Source organism: Bubalus bubalis, chromosome 23 (genome assembly GCF_019923935.1).
Source record: "Bubalus bubalis isolate 160015118507 breed Murrah chromosome 23, NDDB_SH_1, whole genome shotgun sequence".
Lineage (NCBI taxonomy): Eukaryota > Metazoa > Chordata > Mammalia > Artiodactyla > Bovidae > Bubalus > Bubalus bubalis.
Genome location: NC_059179.1, coordinates 50,333,754 through 50,351,653, shown reverse-complemented (window position 1 = coordinate 50,351,653; position 17,900 = coordinate 50,333,754). Strand labels below are relative to the sequence as shown.

At 46.0% G+C, this 17,900-nt stretch overlaps 1 protein-coding gene across 2 annotated transcripts in view; it reads left to right on the top strand.

The window, feature by feature from the left end:
- The first annotated feature begins 999 nt into the window (after positions 1 to 999).
- Positions 1,000 to 17,900, top strand: part of TCERG1L (transcription elongation regulator 1 like) — a 197,229-nt gene continuing 180,328 nt past the window's right edge. The window contains exons 1-3 of one of the 2 annotated variants that reach the window (XM_044935085.2): positions 1,000 to 1,268; positions 4,675 to 4,821; positions 5,535 to 5,715. In XM_044935085.2, coding sequence (XP_044791020.2) covers positions 1,158 to 1,268; positions 4,675 to 4,821; positions 5,535 to 5,715 — 439 coding nt within the window. In that variant the 5' untranslated portion in view covers positions 1,000 to 1,157. Of the gene's footprint in view, positions 1,269 to 2,213; positions 2,627 to 4,674; positions 4,822 to 5,534; positions 5,716 to 17,900 lie in introns of those variants that run through there. The other variant, XM_044935084.2, reaches the window with a different exon arrangement.

The window sequence follows — 17,900 nt, the reverse complement described above, 5'->3', positions numbered from 1 at the left end:
TTTGTGGAAATCGCTCTGCACCCGTGTTGTCCTCTGCTGTGTCCCCAGAACCCAGCACACAGCATGGAGGGAAAGGGGCTCGAGCGCTGTGATAAACGAATACAGTCAAGCCCATGGCAGGAAGCAGCAGAGGAGTTTGGGCTACTTTGAGGTCCTTTGAGTGAACTTACTTGTGATTTCCCAGCTCTTGTTCAGAGCCGAGCAGCTGCCCAAGGCATCCTGTGCTCAAGGCACCAAAAAGCCAGGGAGGGAATAAATATCACCAGTTGACAAAAGCTAACTTTAGCAGAACCACTCCAAGGACAGCTGCATGGGAAGGGGTGGCACTCCCCCCAGAGTACCTGCTGAAGCACCCCCAGATCATGGCTAAGGCCTGCTTCCCAGAAGCGTGGGGTCTGTGCATGTGCTTTTTTCTTTTGCTGAGAGCAGCACGCAATCTGGGCACTGCCAGCCTCCAAACAGTGGAGAAAAGGTGGATAACTCCTATTCAAACAGGACCCTTCAAGGGGTCCACATTGGCCTGCCCCAAGTCGCCGGGCCCAATTCCTTAGCCTGGCTGTGGCCACCAAGATCAAGACACCTACCAGGGGTGCGCATGAATTAAAGGCTTACACTGAATAGTAACAGGCTCCTAATCTGCAGAGCTTTCTGATGGTAGGTGAGAAAAAACAAAATCTTGCCAGGCCTTTTGCATCAAAGAAAGAAATCAACTTGCTAATTGAAAAATGGTTCGCATGGAGTAAAACATGGAGATGCCAGCTATGTAAATTAGCATATGCCCTGATGGAAAAGAAACCAGGCCAGGCCAGGAGGAAATTAAGCAAATTAGGAGAATGAGGAAACCACCCTGAAAGCAAATGGAAAGCACTCTGCGCGGTCAGCTTATCTCAGGAGGGGGGTCTGGGACCCGCCTGGAGGTGAGGACTGCTGGTGTTTGGAAAGTCTCAGGTGTGCCCGCGGGTGTACCTGGGTGGGTGCATGCGCTCCTGCTCAGGTCAGGGTGGACTCTTCATGCCAGCTCTGAAAAGCACACTTCATAATACCTCCCTCTGCTTCAGGCGGCAGGAAGGCCCTTCACCAAATGCTCCTGAGAAGCACTGGGCTTGCGCTGTGGCTGCGCTGAGGTTTCTCCGGCGCCCTAAGGAGTTCATTAGCACATGGAAGTCTCCATCCAGCTATCTGTGAGAGCTGCCCAGAGCCGGGCTGGGTCTCAGGGCCGGCATCACAGGGAGAGACCGCGCGGGACTCGGGTCTGCAGCAGGACGCAGGTCAGCAGGGGCGCGCGCCGCCTGGCGGCGACTGCGTGTGACCAGCGCTAAGCCAGGCTCCGCGGTGCAGGCCGAGCGAGGGTCCCCGCAGGAAGGGTGGTGGTCCTTGGCCCCAAGCAGCGCAGGGCTGCCTTGCGGAGGCCGCGTGCGGTGGGGAAAGGAGCCGCACAATTCTGGACCCAGTACAGTCCAGGGCCCGCTCACAACGGGCAATCCCAGCGACCACCGGACGTCCTGTGCAAAGGCCCGGAGGCGACCTGCCCGGAGAGAGGCACCTGGGTGCTGAGGCGCGGGGTAGGGGCCATTGGGCGGAGGGCGCGCTGAGGGCCTAGGAAAGTGTTTGGCAGATTCTCCAAAGAGGGAGTGTCATCTACCCGCCCCGGGTGGAAATTGGTGCCCGCTCGGCTTCGGAGGCTGCAGCCAGCGTCCCCTCGAGGCCCTCCGCGGTTGACCCCGATAAAACCAGGCAGAGAGCGGTCCGCGCCAGCGCCCCCAGCCCCGCCCGGCGGCGGGACGTGCCAGGCTCTAGCGCCGCCACCTTGGCCTCCGCTCGCTGCTGCTGGTGGACCCCGGCTCCGGGCCGGGCCGTGCGTGCCTTCCCCGCGTGCGCTCCGTCCGCGAGAGCCGGAGGCCTCCGGCGACCACATCTGAGCCCTGGGCGCGATCCGCGGGATCCCGGCCAGGCGCGCCCTCAGCGCCCCGCGCCCCCGCCCTCTCCCCGCCCCCTCTCCCCCTCCCCCGCCGCCGGCCTCGGGGGTTCAGGGGCGCGCGCCGGCCGGAGCCCGGGATCCGGAGACGCTGCGAGCCCGGCCCGGGGCCTGGGGGCGGCGGCGGCGCGGGGCGAAAGCGCTCGGAGAGGAGGGCGGCGGGCGGGAGGAGGGGCTCCCCGCGCGGGGCAGGGGCGGAGCGAGCGGCCGCGCCGCGGAACCAAGTGAGTTGGCTCCGGAGCCCGCGCCGCCGCCGGCCAGCACCTCGGGCGCCCGCCGCCCCCGCCGCCGCCGCCCGCGCCGGGATGTAGGATGCTGGTGGGCGCCGGGCTCCAGCGGCGGCGGCGGCGGCTGCAGCACCAGCCCCGCCGGCGGCAGCCTCTCCTCTGGCCGATGAATGCAGACCCGCCGCCGCCGCCGCCGCCCTGGGTTTGGATGGTGCCCGGCTCGGCCGGGCTGCTCCGGCTGGGCGCGGGGGTCGCGCCCCCGCCCGTGCTGCTCGCCTCGGCGCAGCCCCCCGCCGGTCCGCTGCTCCCAGGGCTGCCCGCCTGGCAAGCCCCTGGCGAGCCCCTGTTGCCGCTGCTGCCGCTGCCCTCTGCGCCAGACCACGCCGCCGCCGCCGCGCACCGCTACCCCGTGCTCAACGGGCAGGTAACGCGTCCCCCGCTCCGACCCGGGCTCGGGGTGGCCGGCGTCCCCCTGCCCCTGGGCGCCGCCCTTGCCCCCACTCCGGCGGCCCCGGCCCCTTGGCGCGCACTCCCTCCTCCCGCAGTGGTCCTCGGGCCGCCAGCCCATCAGGGCGCAGCCTGGCAGCCATGCATGGACAACAAAGTTCACGCTCCGACGTCCCGTTCCGCCTCTGGTAGCTTTTGCAAGTCTTTCTCCCCGGTCTCTCGCTGGGCAGTTTGGAGACCCGCGCCTCAAAACCAGAGTCGGGACTGCCCGCCCCAACTTTGGCCCCTGCCGGGGTCGCTGTCCAGAGCGCGGTGCTGAAGTCGGCGCCTCGAAAGCCCAGCGCTGCCTCTGCGGACTGTGGCCGACTTAGCGGATAGAAGTTAATACTTTTACAGCCTCTGCCAGGCTTGAAAACCGAGCTGGGAATCAATAGCTATTTCTGATTCTGATCTAGTGTTTTTTTTTTTTTTTTCATTTGAAAATAGACTCAGGACAATGCTTAAGAAAATTCAAACCAGTGGAAGCCTGCAGGAAAACCCTGGCTTTAAAACTGAGAAATGCAACTGGGTGATTTCCACTCCCACCCTAGCCTGCCCGAGTCCATTAGATTAGCTATTGTCATATTGCACTTTAGAGGAGTTTGGCGTTGCAAACCTGGAATTAAAAAGAGAAAGTGACTGTACCTTTGATTAATGGTGCAACGGAGTAGGACAAGCTGGTTTTGGCAAGATCCATTGTGTGCTATCTAACTATGCAGATGGATTTAAATCAGGGAATAATGTGTATTTTATTCCATTGATTATCATCCATAGCATATTCAAATGAGTGGATGACAGAATACACAACATCATTAATTTAATTCCAACATTATATTGTAAGCTTTTCTAAAAGATGTGGTTAACTCTTCCTAAATTGGTCTTTGGATATAATGATACATCACATATGTGGTAATGGATATGGTGTTTTGATGTGTGATGCAGTCATGTTCATGTTGTATATATATTTTTAATAAGCATTGGTAGTTTTTCCTTTTCTTTCTTTCTTTTTTTTTTCTTTTTTTGCTATTTTCAAGGGGTTGTCATATCCCAGTACTACCACTAGAGGTATATAATGTCAAGGAACTACAATTTTTTTTTTTCCTGTATAGAAAACTGCATTTTTTTTCTTGTGTAAATTTAAAACACAAAACCTCTCCCAAATGATATTAATCTTTAAAATATTGTGTGCTGCATATTTTCTGTTAAAAACAGTATTTATCTTAGAAGAACATTTTCACATAACAGGAAATTCAAAAATGCTTTTATGATTTTAAAACAAATGCATATTGAAGCATTCCATATCATTGAACAATGAACCTATTCACTGATAACGATTCAGTTAATTTAATTAGAGAGACTTTCTCCTAAACTGTCTGTCCCCTTTCAACATTTGCTGTCTTATTCTGTGCATTGGGACTTTTAGTTATGTGATAATCTCACTTATATTTTCTTTGCCTTGGAATCTATTTGCATTTGTGGACCTTGGAAAACTTTGAATCTTAACCTCTTATTTTGAAAATATTGCCAGTCCCTGTTTTTAAGGTGATGGGTATAACTAATATGAGATGTCGTATGGAAAAGAATATAATAAAATATAGCTCTCTGCTTGCTTATGAAAAAATTCAAGAATTATAAAAGGAATACCCAGCATGTCGCCTTTCCGCTGTGGCTGGTCTTGTTCTTGGGGCAGAACTCCATTTCTTACCGTGCTCTTGTGGATTTGTGCTTTAGAAGCTCTCCCCTAATGTTGAAGACTGCCGTGTTGTCAATGCATTGTGATGAGTCAGATACAGAAACTTTTATAAATTTTTAGAATTTTTGAATATTTGTGGGGTTTGGGGACTGGAAAGAGGAAATTTTTCTCATAACCAAATACATGCATTTTAAAATTCCCTTTTAAAGCAGCTACCCCAGCATCTTTTGGTACGAAGTAGAGTCGATTGATACAGGCTAATGAGCATGCCCTTCTCTTTCCTTGGGTTCCAGTGGCTGTTTGGTGGTCATTCCCCATCGATTGGACTTTCCCCCTCTTCCTCTGTGGAACTGGTGCCCATTTTTCCACATGTCTGCACTTCTGCTCTTCCACTTCCTGTTGGGAAAAGCTGGATAGACAAAAGGATCCCTAACTGTAAGGTAAAAATTCAGTTGGTTTGATTGGACAGATGGGCTACTTGTTACTAAGTTGTTGGGTATTCCCATGACAAAAACCATGGTATATTTCTAATTTCTTATTTCAGTAGATCCACCATTAGGTCTAGAGAGAAACCTTTTCAGAATAAGACTGGCCTGTTCAAAAGCACCAGTAGATGGTGATGGTGGAGGATTTTGTTTTAGCTTAAAGTATTTGGATTCCACAGAAAAACAGAAAAGTTCTACTTCTGAATCAGAATCTACCTTTTGAATTTTTCAGTTTTTAAATTTGTACCCATTGATCAGAATCTAGCCTTAAACATATAACTCAAAAATACATTTGAAAAGCATTTTCCTTGCCACTATCACTTTGAGTGCTCATCTTTCTCATGGTTTATCCTGACTTTTGAATTCAAATATACTGGCCACACTTGGTTTACTTGAAAACCAAGGGAAAGTAGTGTGTGGCTTGTTCCCCCACATGCTGCTTGCGTCCATGAGGCGACTCGCTCTTCTGTTAACTGGCTGCTGGAATGAACTGACCAAGTGAATAGCTGAAGACCAGGCCCAGAGAGTGACTGATAACAAAACCCCAAGCATCAAGAGTACTTCTGAAGAGTCCCACCCATAGAATCTTCAGGATTCAGTGTTAGACAGGATAAGTATTTTACAGCCTTCATGGTCTTACATGTTATGCTTGCTTTCTCTTTGGACAGATCTTTTTAAATAATTCCTTTGCTCTGGACTCAACGTGGATATATCCTGAGGAATCAAGATTGTTTCACGGGCCCCAAAAGCCTCAGCTATTGACAAACCAAGTAGCCGTGTCTCTGTCCAGACCAGCTCCTGCCTCCAGGCCTCTGCCCACAGTGCTGATAGCTCCTCAGCCCCTGCCAGGTTGGTGCCCAAATGGCAGTGACAATGTGCGGTTGGTTTTGTGTTTGTTTGCTAGGTTTAGCTACAGACTAGTTCTAGGTATGAAAAACTATCTTTGTCATTTTAATGACATAATTCTTCCAGTAAAATATAATCCCTTTTCTGTGGTCAGGATTCCTTTTCATAAAGAAATTGAGTTTGGGTTTGATTATTCACTGTATTTTTGGAGAATGGAATCTGTTTTAAGGTGAAGAGATGCCTGAAACAATTTGCACAGAATCACATTTTTGGTGCTCTGTTTTTAGAATGGGACCAAATCCTCTGTGGATAGCTCTTAAGAGGGGCCCTAATTGATCAGGCAACTCTTTTTAAAAGTGTTTCTTATGTAGGAAAAGGTTCACGGCTCTGTGGTCCACAGGACACAGACACACGTAAGATTTGGGGGTGGGTGGGTGATACTGGCCATGGTTTATAAAAGTGTGCGGCTTGGGAGATGGATTCGGTTCTATCTTTGGAGTCTAGTGACCTGAGAGAACATTTGTCCTGGAACAGACTCCCATGAAATAATCTCCGGTTGAAAGATGATATAATAAACCTATATAGTAACAAGAGAATAAAATCATCTTATGAATTTTTAAGTTGATTTTAAAAATCACCTTAACATATGATCATATTACAAAAGCAAATGTTACCCATGCCACAATTATCTTGCAACACCTTCCATTACAGGATACTTTATGACTTCAGAATTTCATTATCTTCCTTGTAATTTCCTACCTACCAAGATTGTCTCAGTGTGTGGCTCTAAAATTTAGCAATAAGGACATGTACCTGTGGGTAGTTCATTGCTGGTTTGGGAGATGTATTTGTTTTCCTCCCTCTTCTTCTGCCTCATGAGTCTAATTTGCTCTGGGCACTATTTATCAATAAGTCAGAAAGAACACTCAACGCCAGCAAGTCCCCTACAGGTGAGCAAGTTCAGTTCTAAGAGTGCATTCATAAGGCTGATTTATTCGTAAATCCAACAAATTTAGCCTAGGTACCCAGCTAACACCATGGGCTATATAGTACTGTGCTGTAATAGGTTTGTAATATTTTCACACAAATCATACATTAAAAAAAACAAACAGAAAAAGTAAAGAAAACATCTTTAATCTTGCAGTACAGTACCGTGAAAAGCACGGTCGTTCCGGTTGCCTCACCACTGCTTTTATTGTTGCTTCTGGACATCCTGGGCTTGAAAGAAAGACACTGTGCTCCTGTCGGCTACCCAGCACAGTGCCGCAAAGTCCACAAAAGCGCGGCCACTCGCAGAGGACGCGTGCGTGTGGCAGCACCCGCCAGACACACGAGCTGACTTATCTGACTGGACATGCGAGTGCCCACGTCCACGTCTTTGGAAGTTCACAGCTGAAGGGGCCTGTGGAGGGGCCTTACTGCATTTGTGTGTTCTCATGGGCTGAAGCTGTGATTCTTGACTGCAACGTGCCTCTGTCCCCGTCGTCATCTGTCACTGAGTTACTAGGGTCTGAGCAAGCATTGTATGAACATACATTTAGTTTACACTAAGGTGGTCACATTTCCTTTCTAATTGGATGGTGACAAGAGAGGATCTGAGAGTATGTAATATACAGGTATCCAGGGCTTCAGACGTCTCTTTGGGACTTGAAAGTAGGATCTTTTACTTTCCTAGTGCATTATCAGAGAAGGCAATGGCAACCCACTCCCGTGTTCTTGCCTGGAGAATCCCGGGGACGGGGGATCCTGTTGGGCTGCCGTCTGTGGGGTCGCACAGAGTCAGACACGATCGATGTGACTTAGCAGCAGCAGCAGTACATTATCAATGCTGTCACCAAAGTGATCAGCACATATAGTTTAAAAAATAGTGAAATCAGTTCATTGTTTGAACAAAACCTTTGAGTGACCTTTCCTCCTGTCGGCTCACTCTTGAATATCATACTGACATTTGCATTATACCTGAATTTTCTTAGAAAACCCATACTGTGGGAACGCTAAATATCTACTTAGTTGAAGAAGCTTCTGGCAAATTATCATAGCTTTTCTATCACAGGGTGTTTTTACTTGCCATTTTGTGGCACATATTTCATACTTGAAGCATATCCGTGTAAATTTTACCTCCTGACGTTTTGTAATGTGTGCTCAGTCATACAGTCATGTCCGATTCTTTGTCACCCCATGGACTTATGGTGACATGGACTCCAGTCACCCCATGTAGCCCAGCAGGCTCCTCTGTCCATGGAGTTTCCCAGGCAATAATACCGGAGTGAGTTGCCATTTCCTCCTCCAGGGGCTCTTCCTGACACAGGGATCACACCTGCGTCTCCTGCATGGGCAGGCAGATTCTTTACCACTGGCGCTACCTGGAAGCCCCTGACTTTTTTGGCTAAGCTATATTAAACGATGAAATAAAATAATCACTTCTTACTAACATGGTCGATTGTAGAGTAACTCCACCTCATCTTCCATTTCTCAGGTCTCTTCCTTTGATTCTTGGGCTGTTTTTTGGAATTATGAACCATAAGAATGTAATATGTCTTACATATCTTTTGGGGAATAATATATCTGTCATCAGAGCTATTTTACTAAGTCAAACGCTTTTGTTTTGAGATGGAAGTTTCTGAACTGATATATGGAAGTTTTGATTTTTTGATACATTTCAGAATTCTTAGAAATTAGTAATCTGGAAAACATGTGTTAAATGACCCTTAGTCCAAATAATGCATTTCTGTCCATGGGATTCTCCAGGCAAGAATACTAGAGTGGGTTGCCATGCCCTTCTCCAGGAGGTCTTCCTGACCCAGGGATCAAACTTAGGTCCCCTGTACTGCGGGCAGATTCTTTACCATTTGAGCCACCCAGGAAGCCCCAAAGAATACATTTAGGGGATTGTTTATATGTTACCTACTGCTTGACTGAGAACTTAGAAAGGGGAACAAGTAAAGTGGGAAGGTAGTTAAAAGATATATTGTTTCAATGTTATTATAATTTGTGAGAAAATATCAGATAGCCTCATTAAAACATTTTACATGTAAATTTTCAGGTATGTTATGGAAAGTTACTGTTTTAAATTTTATACTTGATATAAATTGATAAATTTATTATTTTGTTTTATATTAGATAAATTTATACATTTATAAATATCAGTTCAGTTCAGTCAGTCAGTCGTGTCCAACTCTTTATGACCCCAAGGACTGCAGCATGCCAGGCTTCCCTGTCTATTACCAACTCCCAGAGTTTGCTCAAACCCATGTCCATCGAGTAGGTGATGACATCCAACCATCTCATCTTCTGTCATCCCCTTCTCCTCCCGCTTTCAATCTTTCCCAGCATCAGGGTCTTTTCCAGTGAGTTAGTTCTTCACATCAGTTGACCAAAGTATTGGAGTTTCAGCTTCAGCATCAGTCCTTCCAGTGAATATTCAGGACTGATGATTGGTCGGATCTCCTTGCAGGCCAAGGGACTCTCAAGAGTCTTCTCAAACACCACAGTTCAAAAGCTTCAATTCTTCAGTGCTCAGCTTTCTTTATGGTCCAATTCACATCATACATGACTACTGGAAAAACCATAGCCTTGACTAGATGGACCTTTGTTGGCAAAGTAATGTCTCTGCTTTTTAATACGCTGTGTAGGTTGGTCATAACCTTTCTTCTAAAGAGCAAGTGTCTTTTAATTTCATAGCTGCAGTCACCATCTGCAGTGATTTTGGAGCCCAAAAAAAGTCTCTCACTATTTACACTGTTTACCATCTATTTGCCATGAAGTGATGGGACAGGATGCCATGATCTTAGTTTTCTGAATGTTGGGTTTTAACCCAACTTTTTCACTCTCCTCTTTCACTTTCATCAAGAGGCTCTTTAGTTCTTCTTCACTTTCTGCCATAAGGGTGGTGTTATCTGCATATCTGAGGTTATTGATATTTCTCCAGGCAATCTTGATTCCAGCTTGTGCTTCATCCATCACAGTATTTCGCATAATGTGCTCTGCAGATAAGCAGGGGGACAATATACAGCCTTGACATGCTCCTTTCCCAATTTGGAACCAGTCTGTTGTTCCATGTCTGGTTCTAACTGTTGCTTCTTGACCTGCATACAGATTTCTCAGGAGGCAGGTATATCATATTACATATAGTATATTCATATGTAATTAACATATGAATATATTATATAAGTGATATCTTAAGTTGATCTGCTTATAAATTATGTTCAGAGTAAATGGCCTTAGGATCATAGATATATTTTATTAATGCACTTTAAATTCATCAAAGAAGTGCTATTAGAACTCCAGGAGAACCAGGAGAGAGTCAGACCTGCCTTGTTTGAAACGGGGCTAGCAGGCCCAGTGCATTTTCCTTTCTTGGGTAGATAGTGCCTTTGTGTAATGATCAGTCTTGACAATGGCAGGATGTGCCATGAGCTCAAACGCTGTGACCCTCAGAAGCGGCTTTTTCTGAATGAGCATGTGGTTTGTTGAAGTGAGTTAGAGGTTGGGGTGGGTAGGGATGTCGTGACCTCTGAGAATCCCATTGATATCACGTTCTGCTGGTCTGTGCTTGGTTAAGCAGTAACTGTACCACAAGAGGGTCTTACATAATATCGGCACAACTTGATTGAATTGGGGTAAATCCTCTAAAATTGAATGCGTAATTTGAAGGAGTTCATTTTTATGTATATACTAAACTGACGTATTGAGAATAAAGATGGTGATTTGTTGTTAGACGCAGACCTGAAGAGAGCCTGTTGGCCCCTGAGAAGCGTAGAGTGGAGGTCAGTCGTGTTCCTGTCTGCTCATCAGAGGCGCCTCCTTTCCTGCCGGTGATGTAGGCATGGATGCTGCAAGATGCCCTCACGGCTCACGCTCTCCCAGGGCACGTGTAGTCGGTAGATGACCGCCCGGTGCTTCGGTCCTGGGGCTCTCTGCAGACATGCGCAGAGAGTCTCAGGAGGTGATCAGGGAAGGTCTCTGCGGGAGGGGCAGGGGTGACGATGTGCCGAAACACACGGAGATCAGAGAACTTGATGGAGGTGGGAGAGCCAGCACACGAGTGGAGCAGGCAGCGTCATGCAACCCCAGGAAACGTTTCATCGGGTGAGAAGCCTCAGGAGGGGAGCGGTGGCATGGGGGCAGCGGTGGCCCAGCTCAGGGTCTCTCCTTGTAAGAGGAATCCTCGTATCGGGCAGGACTTGCTGAGTCCTGGGCCCTCTCCAGGGTGTTGGGGTTTTCCACCCTTCCTTGGCTCTGGAGCCGTGGTTTCTCCAGGCAAGTGTGAATCCATCCTCAGGAAGCAGAGCAGACAAAGAGAAAGCAGCACGTCCCTACTGAAAAATAAATGCCAGTGTGCTAGCGTGCCAGTGTACCAACGTATGCAATGCTCCAACTGTATTAGAAACCAAAGTCTCCAGTGAATGGGTTAGTGGCTTTTTAAGGGATAATCCCTCATCATGGTGTGAATGGACTGCACTGAGAAGCACTCTAGGCCTCAGAGGTCGATGCAGGAGGGTGAGGTTGCCTGGGGCCGGCACAGGCAAGCCCTTCTTTGTGAAGGTCTCTGCGCTTTGGGGGCAGCCTCATCCTGTGTCTCTTCTGCCAGCATCTCCCTTCTCCCATGCAGCACCGGGGCCCTCTTCATCCCAGGGAGGAATGGACTTGCATCGCTTCTGAGGATGTGAGGTTTATCACAGCTGGAGATGGGAGCAGGACCAGCATGGAAATGGTCCTTTCCGAAGAGTTTCTGCTCTTCATGTCTAAAAATAGGACTTCAGAGTCTTTCGAGCTATTCAGAAATACACCAACTCAGACTCAGCATATCAAGCTGGAGAATGATAAACTCAGCTTCTATGCAGTAAAGACACAAGACATGATACTTTGCTGGAAACTGGAGATTTGTCTAAAAGTTGTCTATATCACATTGCCCTTCGGCTTGAGATCAAAGAGCCTGATTCTACCAATATCTTCCCGGGGAAAAAAATACTGACTGTGACTTTCAAAGAAGACTAGAGAGAGGGAGAGAAAATGGGAGATGTGGTAGAGCCCCGGGAACTACTCTGCTTCATGAAAGATGCATTTACTCAAAACATACAGAAGGAAGACAGATCTGGGAAAAGGCTGCTGCACAGGAACTTGTAAACATTTTGTATAAATCAGTGCTTGGTTTAGCTTAATAAGAAGAAAAGAATGGTTTAACAAAGCAATAAAAGAAAAATCAACAGGGAGCTGGCGGAGGCATGAAGTCGCATGGAAAGGTGGTTTGGATCAGGTGGCAGAAGATGGCATGAAAGGCTTCTTCAGCACGCTTAGCTACAACAGTAAACAGAGGTGGGGTCATGACAAGGTGATGTGTGAGACAGAAAGCAAACAGCACATCAATATTGATTTGAACTCCTTTAAACACGAATCTAACACGGCAGATGTGTTAGTGTGGCCAAACCGGGGACCTGGCTCACTGTGTCTCGCTGAAGCTTATGAGTGGAGAGCCGTTGCCTGCAGGATACAGCTTCAGGTCAGGGTGCAGCGAGAGATGTGATCATATCAGGGTGCAGCGAGAGATGTGATCAGATCAGGGTGTAGCGAGAGATGTGATCATATCAGGGTGCAGCGTGAGATGTGACCCCCTGGTGGGGAAAGCCTTAGGGAGTTAGGAGGGGGAAAAGTTTGTGATCAAAGAAACAAATGCCCAACAAGAAGTCATCCATACATGTCAGCAAGGAAGAGACATCCTCAAGCCACTGATGGGTTGCCTTCTTCTCTTCTAAATTCTTGCCTCAAGCTCTACTTCGTCTCACATTAATGATGCTGCCATTCCACGTTTCTAGGTTATCTTGCTCATCAGTGTTTTCCTTACTTTTCTAATTTATTTTTTAGTTGGAGGAAAGTTGCTTTAAACTATCATGCTGTTTTCTGCCATTACAGCAATTCGAATCGGTTGCAGTCGTTTTAAGTTTAGGTCTGTTGTTTAAAGGTACAGTTCCTGCTTTTGCTTTTTAAAGGTGGATACTTATATTATACTTCTGCTGCTGCTAAGTCGCTTTGGTCGTGTCCGACTCTGTGCGACCCCATGGACTGCAGCTCACCAGGCTCCTCTGTCCATGGGATTTTCCAGGCAAGAGTACTGGAGTGGGGTGCCATTGCCTTCTCCGATATTATATGTCAGCATACTTATATTTGACTTCCTGTTTTTGTATTTTTTCTGTCATGTTATTATTCCTGTTTCTCATAGTCTTTTGTTATTCCTTTATTTTAGTCTGTTTTTATTCTTTTGCTGTGCCTTGTATGTTTTGTTTGGTTTTGTTTATTTGTGTTTTACATGGTGATTTGGAATCTGTTTCTACTGATTCTATTTTGTTAAGCAATTAACAGTAAGATTTAGGGAAAAAAACAGGTTAACTCTCTGTTTCCTCTAATTTTCAAATCATGACAATGCTATCCCTTTAGAATATTTTATAGAGTATGAAAATTTGGGAAAACTTTATATCATAAAAATTTATTTTTTTCTCTTAAGTTTCCTCTAACTGACAAATTAACCTAAAGCAACAGCTAAAAATGGGGTGGTGACAGGTTCCAAAATATCTGTAATTGTCAACAATTTTTTTCAATCATTTAGAATATATGTAAATATTTGTTAATTTGGTTAAGAAGTGAGTGAAAAATTCTGAGAAGTTTTTTCTCCCCAAACTAAAGCTGAGAAAAATAACTATAATCTCAATACATAACCTCAAATTATGTTGGTAAAATTGGGAAGAGGAGAAGTGAGAAATGTGACGATACAAAGTATTTAAAAATCCCTCAAATAGAATAAAAGAAGCTGAAACACTAGGAAACTCTCTGCATTGGAAGCCAGATAACAAGGTTATCCAAGACTGACCCAGGCCAAGGACTCCTGCCCTTTAGCCGACCTCACACATATAAGTGAAAGCGGCAGCCATCTGCCCCTGGAGCAGGGCGGGCGTGGAGAGTGACTTTTTGTGTCGTGCAGGAATATGGGGATCCCTGAAAGTTGAGGAGGCACAAATATTAAGACGTAGACACCCCAGAACTCACTCTAAGAAAAAGACGTTGTTAAGGGGCCTGTGGGGCATGGCAGGTGATTGTGGCAAAAACACTCAAGCAGGTCAACTCCCAGTGGCACCGACACACTTGTTCACTAACGCCCTGGCAGAGGACAGGTGTGCCTGTTTCCAGGGGGAAATCCTATTTACTTCATTCTCTGCTGTTCTGCTCATGACATCTGCGTGCTGATTCACTCAGTCGTGTCCAGTTCTTCATGACCCCATGGACCATGGCCCGCCAGGCTCCTCTGTCCATGGGATTCTCCAGGCAAGAATACTGGAGTGGGTCCCCACGCCCTCCTCCGGGGACCTTTCCAATCCAGGGATCAAACCTGCGTCTCTGCTGCATTGCTGGCAGGCTCTTTACCACTAGCGCCACCTGTGAAAATACGTGACGTCTGGCTTTGAACAAAAAGCCTACAAGACACACAAAGCAGGAATGAAAGCAACGGTCAACAGACAAGATAAACAGTAGAACCAGATCCTAAGATGACATATTTTGAAACTGTCAGTCAGGGACTTTGAAATAACTATGATTCACATATTTATGAGTCTAATGGAAAAGGATGGCAACATGGATGAAAAATAGAGAATTTCATCACAGAAATGGAAAATATGAAAAAGCAAAAGGAAAATACTTGACAAAAATAAAACATGGTATCATAAATGCAGAATTATTGTGGTGACTCATGAGCGGAGAATAGCAAGGAAAGATGAGGAGGCTTCTTAAGTAGACAATGCAAGGAAATAGAAAAAAGAACAATAGAATGGGAAACACTAGAGATCTCTTCAAGAAAATTGGAGGTACTAAGGGAACATTTCTGGAGAAGGCAATGGCACCGCACTCCAGTACTCTTGCCTGGAAAATCCCATGGATGGAGGAGCCTGGTGGGCTGCAGTCCATGGGGTCACTAAGAGTCAAACACGACTGAACGACTTCACTTTCACTTTTCACTTTCATGCATTGGAGAAGGAAATGGCAACCCACTCCAGTGTTCTTGCCTGGAGAATCCCAGGGACGGGGGAGCCTGGTGGGCTGCCATCTATGGAGTCGCACAGAGTCAGACACAACTGAAGCGACTTAGCAGCAGCAGCAGCAGCAAGGGAACATTTCATGCAAAGATGGGCACAATAAAGGACAGAAATGGTATGGACCTAACAGAAGCTGAAGAGATTAAGAAGAGCAGGCAAAAATACACAGAAGAACTGTACAGAAAGTCCTAATGACCTGGGTAAACTTCGTGCCCACTTTGTGTCTTAATATTTGTGCCCCCTCAACTTTCAGTGATGGTCACTCACCTAGAGACAGACATCCTGAAGTGTGAAGTCAAGTGGGCCTTAGGAAGGATTGCTACAATTCTAGCTCAGCTATTTCAAATCCTAAAAGCTGATGCTGTCAAAGTGCTGCACTCAATATGCCAACAAACTTGGAAAACTCATCAGTGGCCACAGGCCTGGAAAAGGTCAGTTTTCATTCCAATCCCAAAGAAAGGCAATGCCAAAGAATGTTCAAATTACCATACAATTGCACTCATTTCACATGCTAGCAAAATTATGCTCACAATCCTGCAAGCTAGGCATTAACAGTATGTGAATCAAGAACTTCCAGATGTTCAAGCTGGATTTAGAAGAGGCAGAGAAACCAGAGATCAAATTGCCAACATCCATTGGATCATAGAAAAAGCAAAGGAATTTCAGAAAAAAAAAATCTACTTCTGCTTCATTGACTATGCTATAGCCTTTGACTGTATGGATCACAGCAAACAATGGAAAATTCTTAAAGAGATGGGAATACCAGACTACATTATCTGCCTCCTGAGAAACCTGTATGCAGGTCAAGAAGCAACAGTCAGAACTGGACATGGAACAATGGACTGGTTCAAAATTGGGAAAGGAGTACGTCAAGGTTGCATATTGTCACCGTGCTTATTTAACTTAAATGCAGAGTACATCATGAGAAACGCTGGGCTGGATAACTCACAAGCTGGAATCAAAATTATTGGGAGAAATATCAACACCCTCAGATATGCAGATGACACCACCCTTATGGCAGAAAGTGAAGAGGAACTAAAGAGCCTCTTGATGAAGGTGAAAGAAGAGAGTCAAACATTGGCTTAAAACTCAACATCCAAAAAACTAAAGTCATGGCGTCTGGTCCCACCACTTCATGGCAAATACATGAGGAAAACGTGGAAACAGTGACAGATCATTTTCTTGGGCTGCAAAATCACTGAGGGTGGTGACTGCAGCCATGATATTAAAGGCACTTGCTCCTTGGAGGAAAAGCTAAGACAAACCCAGACAGCATATTAAAAAGCAGAGGCATTACTTTGCCAACAGAGGTCCATCTAGTCAAAGCTATGGTTTTCCCAGTAGTCATGTATGGATGTGAAAGTTGGACCATAAAAAAGTTTGAGGGCCAAGAAATTGATATTTTTGAAGTGTGGTGCTGGAGAAGACTCTCGAGAGTCTCTTTGACAAGAACGAGATCAAACCAGTCATTCCTAAAAGAAATCAGTCCTGAATGTTCATTGGAAGGACAGATGCTGAAATTGAAACTCCAATACTTTGGCCACCTGATGTGAAGAATTGACTCATCAGAAAGACCCTGATGCTGGGAAAGATCGAAGGCAAGAGAAGAGGATGACAGAGGAAGAGATGGTTGGATGGCATCACCGACTCAATGGACATGAATGTGAGGAACCTGCAGGAAACAGTGAAGGACAGGGAAGCCCGGCGTGATGCTGGTCATGGGTTTGCAGATATTCGGACATGACTTAGGACTGAACAACAACAACATAATTCCAGGACTTGGTTTCACAAGTGAATTCTACCAAACACTTAGAGAAGAGCTAACACCTGTCTTTCTGAAACTATCCCAAAAAATTTGCACAGGAAGGAGCATTTCCAAACTCATTCTGTGGGGCCATTATTACCCTGACACTGAAAGCAAACAAAGATATCACACACAAACAAATTACAGGCCAGCATCACTGATGAACATAGAGTAAAAATCCTCAACAAAATACTAGCAAACCAGCTCCAGCAATACATTAGAAGGATCATACACCACGATCTATTCACTGAAGGACTGATGCTGGAGGCTCCGGTCCTTTGGCCACCTGATGTGAAGAGCTGACTCATTGGAAACGACCCTGATGCCAGGAAAGATTGAAGACAGAAGGAGAAGGGAATGACAGAGGATGAGATGGTTGGATGGCATCACCGGCTCGATGGACATGAGTTTGAGCAAGCTCCGGGAGTTGGTGATACGGGGGGGCCTGGCGTGCTGCAGTCCATGGGGTCACAGAGAGTTGGACGCGACTGAGCGACTGAATTAAGAAGAGGAAAAGACCATACTCCAAAAGCTGTAAGATGCTGATGAAAGAAACTGAAGACGACACAAGCAGGTGGAAAGGTCTGCCATGCTCTCGGCTGGAAGAGTCAGTGTTGTTCAGAGGGCCATCCTACCCATGGAAATCTACAGGTTCAGCGCAGTCTCTGTCAAATCACCAGTGGCGTTTTCCACAGAACTGAAAGAAGAAATTTAAAAATTTGTACAGAAATGCAAAAGACTGCACATACCCAAAACAATCTTGAGAAAGAAGAACAGAGCCTCCTCAGGCAGGTTTATTCTGAGGCATTTTATTCTTTTTGTTGTGATGGTAAGTGAGATTGTTCTCTTGATTTCTCTTTATGATTAAATATTTAAATGTAAGGTTGGACACCCTAAAAGCCTTAGTTTAAAACATAGGCAGAACACTCTTGGACACAAATCACAGCACCATCTTTTCTGATGTACTTCCTAGAGTAATGAAAATAAAAACAAATCTAAATAAATGGAATCTAATTAAACTTAAGAACTTTTGCACAGCAAAGGAAACCATAAATCAAGCAAAAAGACAGCTCTCAGAATGGGAGCAAATATTCGCAAACAAAACAACTGACATGGGATTAGTCTCTAAAATATACAAATAGGTCATGCACTTCAGTATAAAAAATTACCCAATCAAAACTCGGCAGATCTAAATAAACATTTTTCTAAAGAAGGCCTACAGATTGCCAAAAAGCACATGAAAAGATGCTCAACATCACTAATTATTAGAGAAATGCAAATCAAAACTTCAATGAGGTAGCACCTCA